This window comes from Paroedura picta, chromosome 7 (assembly GCF_049243985.1).
Source record: "Paroedura picta isolate Pp20150507F chromosome 7, Ppicta_v3.0, whole genome shotgun sequence".
Lineage (NCBI taxonomy): Eukaryota > Metazoa > Chordata > Lepidosauria > Squamata > Gekkonidae > Paroedura > Paroedura picta.
Genome location: NC_135375.1, coordinates 39,020,900 through 39,038,113, shown reverse-complemented (window position 1 = coordinate 39,038,113; position 17,214 = coordinate 39,020,900). Strand labels below are relative to the sequence as shown.

Sequence of the window (17,214 nt, the reverse complement as noted above, 5' to 3'; positions counted from 1 at the left end):
TGGCATAGCTGGGCAGGAAGGTCAATAAATTTAAATATAAATTTAATAAATAAATAGATATCTTTGGTCATGAACTTATTTTGTGTCCAAAAAAGAATACTTCACTGAAACACAAAACTGTAATATTGAAGTAACTTACAACATAGGTTTAAGATAGATTCAAGTGGGTAGCCGTGTTGATCTGAAGTAGCACAACAGAAACTGAGTCCAATAGCACCCCTTAAGACCAACAAAGATTTATTCAAGCTTTCGAGTGCATGCACTCTTCCTCAGACAAAATGGTAGTTTTAAATTATAAATAAACTAGTGTAGTGCTCATTGCCCTCTTTAATAACCCTTTTTTAAAAAACACAAGAACATGTTTAATGCTGCACCCAAGTCACCATGCATAGTATTTGAAAGTATTATCAACTATACCTTATTTCATCTGTTTCTGGCACTTTAGTATATGGCAGAATGGCTCGAACTCTCCTGCGGTCCTCTACTGGCTATAAACAAGACAGGTGTTCTGTTACAGAATAGGACTACAGATCTGAATTGCAATGCTACTAATGTGACTTCCAGGCAAGATACAAAATATCCGAAGTACTAACTAGACGCTGAATTTTTACTGACTGGTTTCTGGCAAGGCAAGAACTCAAGCTGATGATTGTTTTAGTAATGCCAACGTTTTCATCTGGCTAGAGTTTTGTAATGTAGTTCTAAGAACACTTTGACGGAAGTAAATTTCACTGAATAGGCTTGAGCTAGATGCTATCCCTTTTTAGGATTGCATTGTTAATCTCTTCAACATCTCAAATCCATCAAAAGATAGCTTCCAATTGCTTATTCATCTGTCGGGGCAGAATTAGACAGAAGTCTTTGCCATTTACAGCTTAATTTTCAAAAAGTGAAAACTGTTTTGTATTTTGGACAGACTAAGCTGCTTATTAGATTATGTCTCCAGTAACATGAAAATAATAACTATAAATATTGTTTTGAATTTGCTGTTTGTTATTCAATAAAATAATTCAAAACAGTTTTGCTAGAAAAATAAGCACAGTACTATCTTCTTGCATGTATATTTTTATCATTATTTTTGTGGTTCAACAGAGTATTACTGAAATGGTTATAGCACAAAGTTTAAATTGTTAGCATTTATAGTAAGAGTAAATTACATCTATCATGTCTCTGCTTTACAATTTCTACCCAACCTTCATAGCTCTTGAGCACTCAAAAAGTCCCAGAACACAAGGAAGTTGGGCACTGCCTTTTTATGATCCTGACAGAATCAAACTTGATATGTAGTCCTCAACAGCAGGCTTAATCCTTGCAAGTTTAGGTAGTAACAGAGGAAAATACATGGGTTACAACACTGCTGGGGGGTTTTAAAAGATGTAGTTCTCTTCTCCATAGCACCTGCTTTCTTTCACAAGGGGAAGCAAGGTGACATGATACCCAGTGGTGCTTGGGGCCCAGCAAAATAGAGTCTGTCCCCTTCTGTAGTCATCAATATAGGGAAGAAAATGGGCTACCTGGTATTTAATCTTAGATTTCTTTCCATGCAAAATATATCACAACATCCTCTACCATTACAAAATGTATGAAAAGAAACACTTAGCCTAAAACTTAGACTAGACAGCTAAGGTGTTTAATAGCCTAAAATTAGTTATTAATAGACTTAACACTATTGTGAATATCTGACTCAAATAGGTGTTTATTTTTTCAATAAATGTTTACTAAAAGGCAGAAAAGAGGTTTTTAAAAAAAAATAACATACCTCAGGTGGTGCTACTGGAAACAATAATTTTTCCCCCTTAAGCAAACAAGACACATGACTGTAGTAACCTATCAGGTCAGAAAGTGAGGAAAACCGTCGTCCACCAATGTAATAATCACCACACATAGCAATAATCCTGTTGAGGAAGATAACCAAACATTAGAAACACTTTAACAAGGTTACCTAAATAAACGTAAACAGATATTTCAATGCTAATCCACTCTACATGTAACTTTTCAAAGCATGGTACAAGTCTTACAAGAGCAGTATACACATTAATGTTGAATAGGCGTGTCCAAACTACAACTTGTGAGCCACCAATAACCAACTGAACTTTCTTATATGTCACTGATGCAGGGCTCGAGCTCCCAGCCAAGTCTTTGAAGCACTTCAGTCTAACCTCTTATGGCTCCTGTATACATGGGAGTTGCTGGATCCTGCATGCACCAAAAGCTCTAAATTGTGGGGCTGCAGTTGGGCTAAGAGGGCAGAGCAAGTGAGTACACACAAAAGTGAGACAACTAGTGGAAAGTGGATTCCATTTATCCTGGACAGATTATGCATAGCTCACAAATGCACACTCTGCATTAACATTTTATATTTTATATTACTTAATAAAAATGCCAAGCAGCATTTTATAGCAATACTATTATAGCACTACAGCTTACCTGAGTTCAGCAGAGGAATTGTTTTTGTTGTTTACTGCCATACTCAATTTTCATCAATATTGAGATAATGGATCTTATAAAATCAGGCAGGTCCCCAAACTTTGGACATTCCTAATGTATGTCCACCTTTTAAGTCAGTATTATTGCTGGAGTAGCATTTAGCAGTAAAAAACAAAATAAAATACAATCTTGATGCCTCTCTTTCCTGACTTCGCCAATCTGTCCACTGACTATTTGCAGTACATTCCACATGGGCCTGCCCTCAAGGACAACCTGGAAACTCCAACTGGCACAGAATGCTGCAGCTCTATTATCGGAAACTAGGCAAAATCCAATGTTATCTGTAATTTTGAGCTGCTCCATTAGTTACCAATTCATTCTCATGTTCAGTTCAAGGTACTGGCTACAGAGCTATTCATGGCCTAGAAGACACATGTCAAAAGAACCACATCTCCTGATATACCCCACTGTGATAACTGCACTCTTCTGGTCAAAGTCTGCTGAAGATGCCACCCTGGAGTAAGGCCAGCAAGTAGCCTGTGCCCAAGGATTCTCTACTGTGGATCTCACTGTGTGCAATGGCCTGCCTGAGGAGGTCAGGAATATTGCCATACTTCAATCACTCAGTAGAATGTACAAAATGGAATTGTTCAGGAAAGCATTTTTATAAAGGAAATAACAGATCATTCAGGAGGATTATTTTAGTTTCTTAGAAAAAAATTATGCCACTTCCCCAAGAACCCACATGAGACAGCTTACAAAATAAAAACATTGAATTCAGCATTAAAAACTAATCCAGCATAAAAACAGATCACTAACATCTTAAAATAACAGTTTTCAAATACTAGGAAAAAGTCTGAGTATTTCTCATAAGCAGGGCTTTGGCCACAAATGAACCAATGTCAAACGAGTATTATTGAAGGCACACAGTCCCAAAAGTACTAGGTTAAATGTATTGTACTGACCCTGCAATCCACAGTCCCTGTACTTACTACCTTCTCCTACCTCTCTCATTTATAGAAACATTATAGCTTCTATTCTAATAAATGTTGTGCCAATTCTTTGAAGCCGTGAGTAAGAAAAGAAAGTGTGCACCCAATTTTTATACAAAGGAATGCTAAGCGTCATAAACAGTCCTTTAAAATTTTCTGAATGGACAGAACCAATTCTAAAAACACTCACCTAAAGTGGTTAACAACATTTGTTTTGCTAAGGAATGAAAGTACAAACGATCCAGGCCTCCGATCACTCTCTCGAATAAGATAACTTCCAGGTTTCCCTGCTTGCCGAAGACGTTCTTCTGCAATAGTTCTGTCAAGCTTTCCATGATACCATCTGAAAAACAAAGTGTGAAGACAACATATGTTAATTTCAATCAGGATCATATAGTGATACAGAGATCAACCCGGGCCAGAGAAATTGAGCTAACATTCAAAACCATGAAATACCTGAACACAAAATCTAAAACAGAGACCTAGGTGTTATTAAGATTTTGGATGCGGGGCAGAAAGGGGTGAAAGATTCTGCAGCAAGCCCATGGTACAAGTATACTAAATATTTAAAAGAATAGCAAAGTTTATGTATTTAGTATTTACAGAATTTTTGTAAAGTATTCTAATTCAATTGCATTATCTGCCCTATATAATGCACCCATTATCTGAACCAGCTCTACTAACTTCCCAGCTCAACTGTAATTGTTCCACTGCCTTACTGTACTGAGGAACCAGAAACCGGTTCATACAAATAAGATTTATAATATGCATATATCTTCAGTCACACATGTATATATCTTCAGGTGATGGATGTAAGAATGAAGTTATTTCAATATTTTAATTAACAAATTATATTTAATACATTTGTTTGGTGGAAGATACATTCCCCACCTATATTCTTAGAAATAAAGTCATGTTTTATCAAAAACACTTTCATTTCTAATTTAAATTACCAAAATGCAATCATGCCCCCTTTCTATTACCCTACTCTCGCATACAATGTTCGGAAGGCTTCTTTTAGAGACAGTTTTGTAATCAATAAAAAATATCTATTGTTTTCGATTTGTCATACCGAAAAAGAGAAGCAATCTCATAGTTTGATTTTTTGGTAGGTATAGCTACATATTTTGTTATGTAGTCAATTTGTGCTATCTATAATTTTGGTAAAAACTGACTGGGGAAAATAGAACAAACCATGAAAATACAGCACATGTAATGAATGTAGCAGCAAACTAGTCTAGCAAATATCCTCAGGAAACTCCAGTAGATAACACACTTCTCTAGAAAACAGGATGCACGCTGAAATGTCAGCTTTTGAAACAGTACTAGGGTAAGCAAAGTTCTTTTTTCTTTCAGGTGGATAGCCATGTTGGTCTGAAGTTGCAGAACTAAATTTGAGTACAATGTCACCTTTAAGACCAATGAAGTTTCATTCATTTTTTATCTCACTAAATATGCTACCTTTATTCAGCCCTTTTATTTGCATTCCTTATAATCCCCCCTTCATTTTATTCATTTGGAACATGAAGTATGTAATGTAATTTAGAATCTAATGCTCTAGTCTTAAGCCAGGAGACCAAACTCAACAGGGCTTTGCATTTGTGGGGATGCTTCTGTGCTTGGGTGGAGACAGATGGAGAAAGCAACAGGTCTCTTTTAATTCTTAAATTACTTCTTTTCACAACTGGCATAGCATCTGACATTAATCATTAACTTTAACATTTTTATTTGCCTTATGTTTTTGTGAACAGCAACCAAAGAACTGATAAACTATAATTCTAGCAAGGCATTATCTGATAATGATAAACATCATTTTGCTGCATGTGTTGGTATCCATGATACCATGATATCCAAGATTCATGATGCTGTTTGCTAATTTTCTGCTAATTTACTCTCTCCTTATATCGGTACTCTGATTATTCCTATTTCATCGTCTGAGGAAGTGTGCATGCACAAGGAAGCCCACACCTTGAATAAAACTTTATTGGTCTTAAAAATGCCATAAGACTCAAATGTTGCTCTTTTAACTTTGTGCGGCTAGAGAAAAGTGAATTTCATTTCTAATCACATAATTATGTATCATGCACCGAATGAATACAAAATAAAATTGTCGAACAGTACTTCAAAAATCCTGCACACCACACACTAATACAGGCTTTCTCAACAGGGAGTTCATGAAACCCTGAGGTACCTTGACAGCCCAGGAAGGGTTTTTCCAACTGGGTGGGAGTTAATTAATTTTAATATATCTTTTAATTTAAAAACAAATATTATTAGGTGATATCCTGACCTATTCCCCCTCCCTAAACAGCCAATGATGGGCCTGAAGAGGGTGAAAAAGAGAGGGAGCCCAGTCATAAAAATCTTTGCTAGCCAAGACTCATCGTGTTAGTGACTAGAGTCCAGAGAGGTAAGTACTCTCATTTTAACTTAACCGTGTTGGAGGGGGAGGTGGCAGGAGGTAACAGAGCAGTAGATGCCTGCCCCAGCCTTGTTCCCAGCCCAGCGTAGTAGGCTGCTGGGCCATTTCTGGCAATGTGGGATCAGGGGGTGATGGTCTATGATGTCACATCCAGTGAGAGTGTATGGGTGATGTCACTTCTAGTAACACATGGCTTCCATGGGCATGGCAGGGAGATCTGGCCTGCTAATATCACTTCCCCCATTTCTCGAAGCCTGAAGAATGTTTCAAGGGGTTCTTAACAGTAAAAAGGCTGCACTAACACCACACCCTTATTTCAAAACAAAACACCCCGACTTCAATAGCACTTATTCTCAAGCAAGTACATATAGTATATTAAGAACTTTCACTCTAAGAATAAGTAGTCAGAAATATATCCCATTAGAAGCTTAGGATCTGAACTGATCTAAGAAGTTTCCCATAAAGTAATTTACAAGTCAGCATAAAGATCCCCTGTGCTATTCAAGTGAACAGATTTTCCACCTACGCCAGGAAGAACAAGACTAAGGGTCAGACTACAAATCAAGATAATTATTGGGTCAGACAGATGTATTTTCCGTCCTTCCTAGGAAGACAATGCTGCGATATATGGGGCCCAATCTGGATTAAGTCCATTAAAAAAGGAGATTAAACCTCCCCTCACATCCCTTTCCCAACCTGAAATGGCCTCCGGGACTACACATGCATCAATGGGCCAAACATGCAGACACCAATAGGGAAGGCAGCATAAATGTGGTGCCAAGGAGAAGCCGTAACTGTCTCTTTCTGCATAGTTGCCTTAGATTTGTGTCTCCAACAGGAAACTAGCAAACCAGGACCTGACCCCAAAATCCTTGTGGTAGACCAGGATACATTCATAATGTGTAGCTTGTCCCCAAGTCTCTAACACTAACTTGAAAGGTGTGATTAGCTTCTCATGCTAAAGCACTTATGGTGTGACTAACTTAAGAAGAAAGTGGGATGAAGGTGAACCATTTCCTCCCAAAGTCAGAGGAAGCAACCAAGTACTCTTACATAGCATGTGAAAACTAAATACATTATCAAGGGTATGGACTTTGGAGAAAGTAGAACCACACAATTTCTCTTTAGCCTGATGTGAAGGGAAGAATTCACTAACTCTCACTAATTTTGTGCATATCCTAATTCTGCAGCCGTAACTTTCCAAAGGTCTAAGCAGATGTAAAGTGGGAAGTGTTTCATACGATCCAATCATCTATGCAAAAGTAGCTGAAACATCTGTAACATGGTTCATTCTGATTCATGGAATTTCCTCCCTCCCTCGTATGGTTCTTTATCCTCAATCTGCTTTAAAATAACAGAACATCATTCTAAATTGGCTACTTGGTCATCTATCTCGTCCTGTAAAGTGGCAGAAGCACTTATCCAGTTCTGGTGGTTGCTGCTTCTATAAAGAAATACTTTATTATTGTGGGAAATGTAAACGTGCTCTTATACTAGAATTTTATACTCATCCTGATGGGAAAATATTAGCATGCATTTTGTACCCCAAATTTAGCAATTCAGTTTCGTTAAAAAAAAAAAAAGGATCATCCCAAGAGCATCTAGCTTACTTCACTTTGAATACTGGAATTCAAATACTTGTATTATAAAATATGAATGGAGATTTTGTCATCCTTAGTCATGATTGTCTAGCAAAGATAAAACCCCTGGCTACCTTCTCACCATGCACTCTCACAGGGTTCACTGCTTTTGTACTGTTTGGGTTAGTTAACTGATTTTATCGAGCAGCCTAGCAGAGGAGGTTCTTGCTTACTGGGCTAGACTCCTGTATCTAGCATTCCTTCTAGGTTCTCACACCTTCAGCATCAGGTAAAAAGTGGGTCGACGTTCACTTTGGATCCTCTCTTCCCCTTGCTTTTGCAGACTACTGGAGTGAGCCAAAGCACATCTTACTTGGCTCGAGTTCAAGCCTCCTATTAAAGGGCATAATGAAACTACAGGCAGCTTCTGGCAAGTGGGGAGAGTCTACCCAAGCCAGAGCAGCTACTGAACATAGGGATGGAGCAACACCACCAGGACAACAGGCTTCCTACCTCCCGATCCCAGAACTGACTGTCAATAAAGGGGTGACACCCTGACAAACATGACCTGTTTCAGATACGCTTGAAATGGACAGTGTTTTCTTGCTCTTTTTGGGGGGGGAAGGAGGGCAGGCTGACTTGGGTATTCAGCACTGTTATCTATCTTTTTACTGTACTATTTGCTGTTAATATTGTGTTAATCACCTTAAATCCTCTGACTGAGAGACTTCTGTGGACTTTGGATCGGACTCTGCCTGCCTGGAGAAGACAGCAACTGGTTTGACAGTGAACAACATTTTTAAAAACGTTTTATTTTACTGTTAGTTGTTCTTTGGGCTTGATGGGTGATAGGCTGTATGTGGGTGGGAAGTCTAGGGCCTCAGGCTTTTTTTGTTGTTCTCTTTGGTTAGGTTTTAGTTCCTTCTGGTTTTGTGGTTTCAGAGTTTGGAGATTTTTAGTGCTTGATTAGGCCTGGAGTGTGTGAGGGGAGTGAGGCCAAGGGCCTCAGGCCTTTTTGGTTCCTTAGTTTGTTTGATTCTTAGATTTTAGAGTTCCTTCTGGTTTTGTGGCTTTATTTTTGTGGAATTTTGTTGTTGTTTGGGTCTGTGGGGAAGTCAAGGGTTTTTTCCTTCTGCTTCGGTACAGCTTGACTTTGCTTCGGTTCTTGGTTTTGATTCTTTTGAGCTGCTTTAAAACTTGGGTAACTTATTCATTTTTGGTTCTCTTTAGAGGGGGCTTGTTGGGGAGGGCTATGCTTAGCTTTAAAAATCTATTTTACGTGAAAAATCTCGCTCACTCATTTTCTTTGTTTTGGGGAGTTAGGCAGAGGCTTTGTTGCTTGCTTCTTTTGCCCCCCCCCCTTTTTCGGTTTTTGGTGTGCTGTGGGGGGTTGGTTTCAGTTCTTGCTTTCTCTTGTCCTTTCCCCTGTCTTTTCCCCCACCTGTATTTCTTCCCTACAAATTGTAGAAGGATAGAAGTTTTCAGGGTAAGGCATTTTTGAGGTCCACTGTTCTGCATACAAGTGTATGCTTCTGATTTCAGGCCTATTGAACACAAAGGTGCTGCTAAATTGGCTTTTAGTAATAAGGGTCTGTTTTAGGAATTGTTTAACTTTTAAATACTTTTAATTACAATTCAGCATAGGGTTTCTGTTCCTTCCCCATTAGGCCAGCGATAGGAAGATACTAAAAGAGGCAAGGTTGTGTTTCTTGAAAAAAGTGTTATAATAACCTAGATTAACTTTTTAAGAAGCAAAGTGTGCTGCTCAAAGCATTAACGAATGTGAAGGCAGGCATTTTTAGGTGCGTCATGGAGGCTGCTGCTGCTGGCACTGGGCAGGGACTCACCCCAGGGACCCAGAGGTTTCTAGAGGAACTGGAGGGGAGGCTGGATGTCCCTGCTCTAGTTTCTTCAAAGTCCAGCAGGCTTTCTGAGGAACAGGAGGGGAAATAAGAAGTGGCACAAGAGGAAGAGATGAAGGTGCCCTCCAAGGTGCTGCCATATCAACCCCTTACCCCTCAAGCATTTCTTCCTGTTCTCTCTCCCCCCCCCCAAGACATAGTGTGTCTGCCCTGAGTTACTCACCAGAGATGGCTCCAGGGGTGCTCACAGGTGGCAGTCAGCATAGGTGCCCTTACATCTCCAAAGTCTGGAAGTACTTCCAGCTGACAGAGAACCCTAACTGGGCTCTTTAATTTGGACTAAAGTGCAAGGAAAGAAGATTTATGAGTTCTGTCCATTGGCAGGTGGGTAGTGAATCTGAGGAGGGTTTATGATTTTTGTTATGGATTCAGCAAGTGTTGAGGATGTTGGCTCCAGTTCCTTGGTGAGTTTATATTATATGTGTATGTTTTGAGGTGGAGCTTTCTAAGTAGAGAAGAAATCCTGCTTCAGACAAAAATGCCTCCAGGGCTGCAGAGAAAAAAGTAGTGGATCTAGTGTAGTGGGGAAGTGTATTTCCAGGGAGGGAAGAGGACCTCTAGGCTTACTTGTTCAGGCTTACTTGTCTAAGAAGGTTTCTCTAAAATGGGAGGTGTACTCAGGGTGGATGACAAATGTTGCTAACTGTAGTGACTCAAAACGGGATGTTTGCACGGCTCTCTACCTATCAATGAAAGGATGCCACAAATCAAAAGTAGGTAGAGAAGCAGTATGATGTTGTACTGAAGTTGGCATTAGCAAATGATACCAGTTTGGGGGGCTGATTTACTCCCTTTACTTAAGGCTTTTGATTCTTAAGTGCTGTCTTTCTGAGAACTCCCACAATTTTGCAGGGCCTGCAAAAGGGAGCTCCTCCACCAGGAATTTGCTTGAGTCTGACCAAACCCAATAACATCTACAGGTCCCCTTCAGACATCCCCTCCATGGCCTGAACCCACCTGACCTCTCTGGGGACCTTATCTAAGTTGCCGTTCCTGTTATATTGCTGTTGACCTCTGAAATAGTGTTGATTTAGAACCACTGTTGGATTATTGTTGATGTTATTTTTGACTATGTTACATGTTTAGGTCGTTCCGTGTATCACCCTGTGACGGTATATGTAAACTGCCCTGAGCTGTATGGGAGGGTGGTATAAAAATTGAAATACATCTTTACATTGTTCTGTGGTATAAATAAAAGGCTAAGGGGTGCGGGGGTGGGCGCAGTTCGGGATGTGGGGGCAATGGTGGTAGGCGGCTGGTTGGAATGCCAGTCAGTCCAGGGCCAAGGGCAGCAGGGTGGGAGAGGGCCAGGACAGCTGCAAGGGGTCCACCACAGGACAGAGCATGCTAGCACCCATTGTATTACAATATACAATGGGCTTTAAATCTAGTACATATATAAAACATACATCTGTTAATAGCTCTTTTCTCTAATAAAAACCAGTAAATCAAAAGTACATTCTCAGTTTACAGATACACACTTATAATATATATAGTTAAGATTACTGCAGCACAGATGACTCCAGATTTTGATGCACTAATTCAGAACAAGAGGTGTCAGGTATCAAATGTTAAATAAATAAAATACTGTAATACTGCTACTGTTTTGTGCGTATTTGTATTTTGAGTAAAAATATTGTTAATCAAAATATCTGTCAGTGTAATAGCCATTTTCAGACAGTTCTCATTTCCTTTTCTTCAATTAGGCTATGACAGCTATGCCTGCTCTGGGCATGTAGCAGTTTGGCAGTGGGTTTTCCCTCACATTGCGAGTTCCTTGCAGGTAACCTCTGATTGGCATGTTAGTTTCCCTGAAAAAGCTAGTTACATACCTAACAGAGAGTAAAACAGGAGCAACTTTTGTTATCTCCCCAACTCCTCCCCCAAAATAAATATGTACCCATATATAAATACACATAAATAAATATGTATCCATATATAAATATACATCAAAATAATTGAACTAGGGATGTAAACTCTTAACTCTTATGAATAAACACTTTGTTCAAATGGTGGATAACTTTTAATCATCAGTCTCCATTTAAATGTTGCCACCTCCAAATCACTTAAGGGTGCCTAGATCTATTCTCTTACTCTCTGGTTCTCTTTTATTTGCTCTCTGGGCTGTCATCTCTGATCTGAATTCTTTGTGCTCCACTGAAAACATCATCCCACCTACCTTCTAAAAAGAGGAACGGGAAGTATGGGATATATCTGTAGTGACTCAGATCAAGCAGTTTCTGTCCCACTACTCCTACAGCAGCAGTTTATTTGAAATTTCTCTGACACAGTGTGGGCACACAGAAGAAGAGGGGTGTATACTTTTGGGGAAGGAAAAGGATTTGACAACAATCTACATTATTTCTTTTTTTTAAAGACATGTACTTGTTCAAAACAACCCTTGCTTGAGATTCCTGAGCTAAATTAGAGCTCTGAATATAGGTACAACAATGTCCACCCCCCCACACACACACTGCTCTACTCTTTCTAAGCCTAAAGGCATGCTTAAATATTAAAAGACTTGTTCCCCTTAGCTAGACACATCTCTTGTCTATCAGTGAAGAACACAGGCACATTTAAGTAATATTGGGGAAATACATTGCATACATCATTTCAATAAGCCCCCTTTGGCACTTTGGTATGATACTTAGGAGTAACGATCCCCAACCTGTGGGCCACAACCACATGTGGTCCTTCGACTAATTGGAGGTGGGCCCCGAAGGACGCCTTCTCCCCCCCCCCGGCCCTTTACTTCATCCCCCCGAGCCCTTTACAACACACTTCATTGTGGCGTGTCTGTATTTTATTTTGAAGGGATGTTTAAACATTACCATAGCAATCAGAGCGCTAGGGCAGTGGTTGAGAGTAGAGGAGTAAACTACCCCCCCCACCGGGCCTCAGTAAGGCCCATTATGCACGGCGGCCGAAACGGCGATTTCGGGTCACATGGAAAACGCGGAGGGGGAAGACGCGACGCATACCGGTTATGTACGGGGCGGGGCGCGACGGCGGCAAAACCCAGAGTAACTGATTATGCACGCGGCGATCCGGGCGGCGCTTCTGGTTGCACCCCGGTCACCCGGAAGCTGCGCTTTCTTCCGCGTTTCACTGATGCGGCTTTTTTGGCGGCATGCACCGAAGCTGCGGCTGGTTGCAGCTGGCTCCGTGCGTTATCGGTGATTTTAGTCGCTGCCATTCCACCCCGAATGTGCGCTAAAACCCCCGTGCATAATGGGTCTAAAAGGCGTTGAGTGGTCCTCGGCGTTGAGTGGTCCCCGGTGATAAAAAGGTTGGGAACCACTGCTTAGGAGGATGATAGCAAATATACAGCAGGACTGCCCCTTAATCTTGAGATATGCCTTATGCACAGAAGCAATTCCGGGAGAAAAACCCACAGAGGTAGAATTGCCCCTCTTCTAAGTGCCTCCAGTCAATGGCTAATAGAAGAAAGGGGACTGGAATTAGCGATATATAACCTGACACAAATCTCAAGAAAAGTATAGATGGAATCCCCATGACCTTTGCATTGTTCATCTCAACACTCTAGCCAACCTTTGGTAAGATCACTATGTTCTATGTTTGGTGTAAACATGACTAAGGCTCTAGAGTAGTGCTTCCCAAAGTAAGAAGTACTACCCCCCCCCCAGGGATGCTGAAAGGATCCAGGAGGTGGTAAGGAATTTGGGAGCAGGAGGAAGCAGCAATATGACTCTTACTGTTGTGTTGGCCTCCCTATCTTCTCCATGCTCCTGGAGCTCCAAAGGGGAGCTGAGCACCATAATTCCTCCCCAGCAGCTTCCCCCGTGGCTAGATAGGCCTGCCTTGGCCAGGACAGGGGAATGGCAGCAGGTCTAGTCTCCTGAAGTCGTGGCTATTCCTCTGTGGGGAATAGCAAGAGGCTGTTCCCCAGGTCAGTACACTGAAAAGGCCTGGCATGGGGGCTTCGGTGCTGCCCAGGTGAGTCAGGATGTCTTAGGCTGTTCATGGCTGGGGAGGGGGGCTTTCTGAAGCCCCTGAAAGAAGTCCTTGATGCTGGGAGGAGACCCAGGCAGGGGGGCACTAGGGATGTGGGAACCAAGGAGCAGCATCCAAAAAAAGTTTGGGAACCACTGTTCTAGAGTTCAAACACTAGAAAATGATTGCCCTATTGTGTGCTGTTTGGCATAGCTGGATTTACTTCAATAAGTCCTCTGTGGTCAGCTGGTGTCTTGTATGTGTGTTATTAATACACCTTGTACATAATAAACCTTGTAAACTTTTAAGACTTATATCAACAATCTATCTGCTTTGCAAAAGAGGAACAAAAGATCATATTACATCAGTAGCTTGCAAGGCTGGTGAGAACCAGGAGCCTGGGTTCAACTGAAGCCTCCACTCATAAAGAGAATTCTCCCAACACTTACACTATTGTGTAGTAAGTTTAAAATATAATTTTTATATTAGAACCAATATACAAATCTATTACCAATTGATTATATGATCCTTGCTATCTTTCTTATACTGGACTGTGTCAAGGGTCTTCGACGTATACTGACTTTTCAGTCAAAGGTTTTTACCAACCACCAGAGAAGTAACTGTAGTTATGGCTTTGTCATGAGTGAGACCATCTCTGACTGAAGTTAGCACAATTTTTCAGGGCCTGTAAGACGGAGCTCTTCTGCCAGGCATTTGGGTTGGGCCAAAGACTATTTGTGGCCCCACCCACTCATCTATTCACTTACCAGGCAATCTATTTATATACTGATGCACTCCCAAATCATCCTAAAATTTCTGAGATAATTCAATATCACAAGAGGTTTTTTACGACAGTATCATTGCTGTTTTAACCTGTCAGTTTATTTAAATAATAATTGTAATTTAAATTTTATTTGTTGTAATTGTGTATTTTATATTCTGTACACTGTCATAAGTCAGCTTGCAGGGAGAGCAGTCTAAAATATAATAAACTAAATTAAACAATAGCACTCCAGGACTTCAGGCACTTCTACAAACTCTTCCCCCCCCCCCAAAAAAGAGAGGTATTTTATAGTAAAATATAGTAAAAAAAATAAAATATAGTAAAAAATGACATATTTCATGCTTACAAAATATAGCAACATGCTAAATCAGATCCTTGTCAACTGATGACACTGGACATGGTTGTTGTTTCTCCCAAGAAAAAAGCAATAGATTTTCCATTTTACTAACAGGTGAGCATGAGCATGTGTCCATTTCCCCCCAGTACCATAAAGAAAGCCAACATCTGCAGTAGAAAACAGTTTATATATTTGTTAAACAAACTTATTAGTTCCTCCAGGCACTGAAAGGGGTCTACCAAGTTCCTCATCAAGAAACAATTCCTTCTATTATTCCAAATACACTGATGTCTATCTTTGCAAAACAAGGATTTGCATGAGTCAGAAAAGAGAGTAACAGGCATACATGGAGTGCCACAAGGAAAACCTCTGACAGCCTGATATTTAAATCATAATGATAAAACAATTACATATTTTTAAAAGCATTCTGAATTCTGAGCCTGCATAGCACGTTTACATCAAGTATGCAAAAGCTTAATTCTGCTCTGTGACAGATTCACAGCTATTCAATTGAACTGACAGCATATATATAGTATCTAAAAATCTCAAGATCTCACCAGGCAATCCCTGCCTCATTAAATTACCTCTGAAGGATGTTAGGGCATGTCAGGACTTGCTAGGAAGGTGAGGAAGGGCACTGGAACAAAAAGTCAAAAGAATTCTTGAAATGGTAATGGCTCAGAAATCGGGGCTCTGAAAATGGTATGTCTATTATCACAATAGTTTTTTTAAGAGGTATCAACTCTGATTTTCTAAATAAGGGGTGGCTCAAGTGGTGGTCCTGCATACTTTACTGCTCAAACAGCCTACAAGCCAGATGCTACCGGCAAAACAATTTTCTATCTAGCCTCCTGGAAACCCAACTTTTAACAAGAAATATAGTAAATGTGCCGCCCCCCCCCCCAGTTGTTTTCAAAAGGTGATATTGTTCAGGAGAGAACACAATACAAAGCTCTGACAAGTATATTATTAATATCTCAACTAATATTCAGAGAACCAACACTTATAATAGAATCAAAGAATCTAGATCTAGATGAGGGGGTGGAGGGACTACTCATCAAGTTTGCAGATGACACCAAATTGGGAGGACTGGCAAATACTCCGGAAGATAGAGACAGAGTTCAACGAGATCTGAACACAATGGAAAAATGGGCAAATGAGAACAAGATGCAATTTAATAAAGATAAGTGTAAAGTTCTGCATCTGGGTCAGAAAAATGAAAAGCATGCCTACTGGATGGGGGATACGCTTCTAGGTAACACTGTATGTGAACGACACCTTGGGGTACTTGTGGATTGTAAACTAAACATGAGCAGACAGTGTGATGCAGCGGTAAAAAGGCAAATGCCATTTTGGGCTGTATCAACAGGGGCATCACATCAAAATCACAAGATGTCATAGTCCCATTGTATACTATACGGCACTGGTCAGACCACACCTGGAGTACTGTGTGCAGTTCTGGAGGCCTCACTTCAAGAAAGATAAAATTGAAAGGGAGAGCGACGAAGATGATCTGGGGCCAAGGGACCAAGCACTATGATGATAGGTTGAGGGACTTGAGGATGTTCAGCCTGGAGAAAAGGAGGTTGGGAGGGGACATGATAGCCCTCTTTAAGTATTTGAAAGGTTGTCACTTGGAGGAGGGCAGGATGCTGTTTCCGTTGGCTGCAGAGGAAAGGACACACAGTAATGGGTTTAAACTACAAGTACAACAGTATAGGCTAGATATCAGGAAAAAAAATTTCACAGTCAGAGTAGTTCAGCGGTGGAATAGGCTGCCTAAGGAGGTGGTGAGCTCCCCCTCACTGGCAGTCTTCAAGCAGAAGTTGGATATACACTTTTCTTGGATGCTTTAGGATGCTTTGGGCTGATCCTGCATTGAGCAGGGGGTTGGACTAGATGGCCTGTATGGCCCCTTCCAACTCTATGATTCTATGATTCTATGATTCACTCACTTAATCTGGGTTTAGCTCTGTTGAACACAAAGTGGCATATAAGAACCAACTCTTCTTCTTGTTCTAGCATGAGTAGAGCACCCTTTCCAAAAGAAACTTTCCTGGCTCCCCTCTCTGCTCTAACTCCTTAAATCTAGTCCTCTGTGGTTGGTGCTCTGGGAACAGCATAGTGGGTGACACTTGAGTGTACAGTGGGAAGAGGCAAAATCATTTCCCTTCCTATTCCACTAGTCAGAATGCTCTCCACAAGTGGAAAACATAGCTAGTATAAAAAAGTATGTTGTAAATAAAGGAAGAATGAAGACAAATCACTGTGAAAATGGAGACTAAGAGTGCCGCTGTAATATGAACAGGTATAGGTAGCTGGGTTTTAAAATAAACTATTTAACTGCTCAGGATCAGGAATAAATTTATTTATTTAATTTATTTATTATATTTATATGCCGCCCTCCCCTGAGACTCAGGGCAGTTTATATAGAACATAGGGAACAGTACAGTTGTAAAGCATAACAGTACAGTAATAACAATAAAACAGTATGATGGAAGTGTAGAACAATGGAGAAACAGTAATTTAACTATAGCCCCCCCCCCCCCCCCCGAGTTTGACAAATTGCCAATGGTTTCATGGGAGAAAGACTTGGGGGCAAATGGAAGGTGATTTGTTCAGGTTGACTTCAACCAAATGTCTGGCAGAGGAGCTCCCTTTTGCAGGCCCTGCAGAATTGTTCAAGTTCCATCAGGGCCCTGATCTCCTCTGGGAGCTCTTTCCACCAGGTTGGGGCCAGGATGGAGAATGCTCTGGCCCTGGTTGAAGTCAAGTGAGCTTCCTTGGGGCCAGTGA

At 40.6% G+C, this 17,214-nt stretch overlaps 1 protein-coding gene across 1 annotated transcript in view; it reads right to left on the bottom strand.

Moving 5' to 3' along the window:
* RASA1 (RAS p21 protein activator 1) overlaps positions 1-17,214 on the bottom strand; it is a 64,669-nt gene that overhangs the window by 41,758 nt on the left and 5,697 nt on the right. Inside the window, exons 2-4 of the mRNA XM_077347551.1 lie at positions 3,610-3,762; positions 1,760-1,895; positions 418-488 (exon numbers count right to left, since the gene is read on the bottom strand). Coding sequence (XP_077203666.1) covers positions 418-488; positions 1,760-1,895; positions 3,610-3,762 — 360 coding nt within the window. The remainder of the gene's footprint in view (positions 1-417; positions 489-1,759; positions 1,896-3,609; positions 3,763-17,214) is intronic.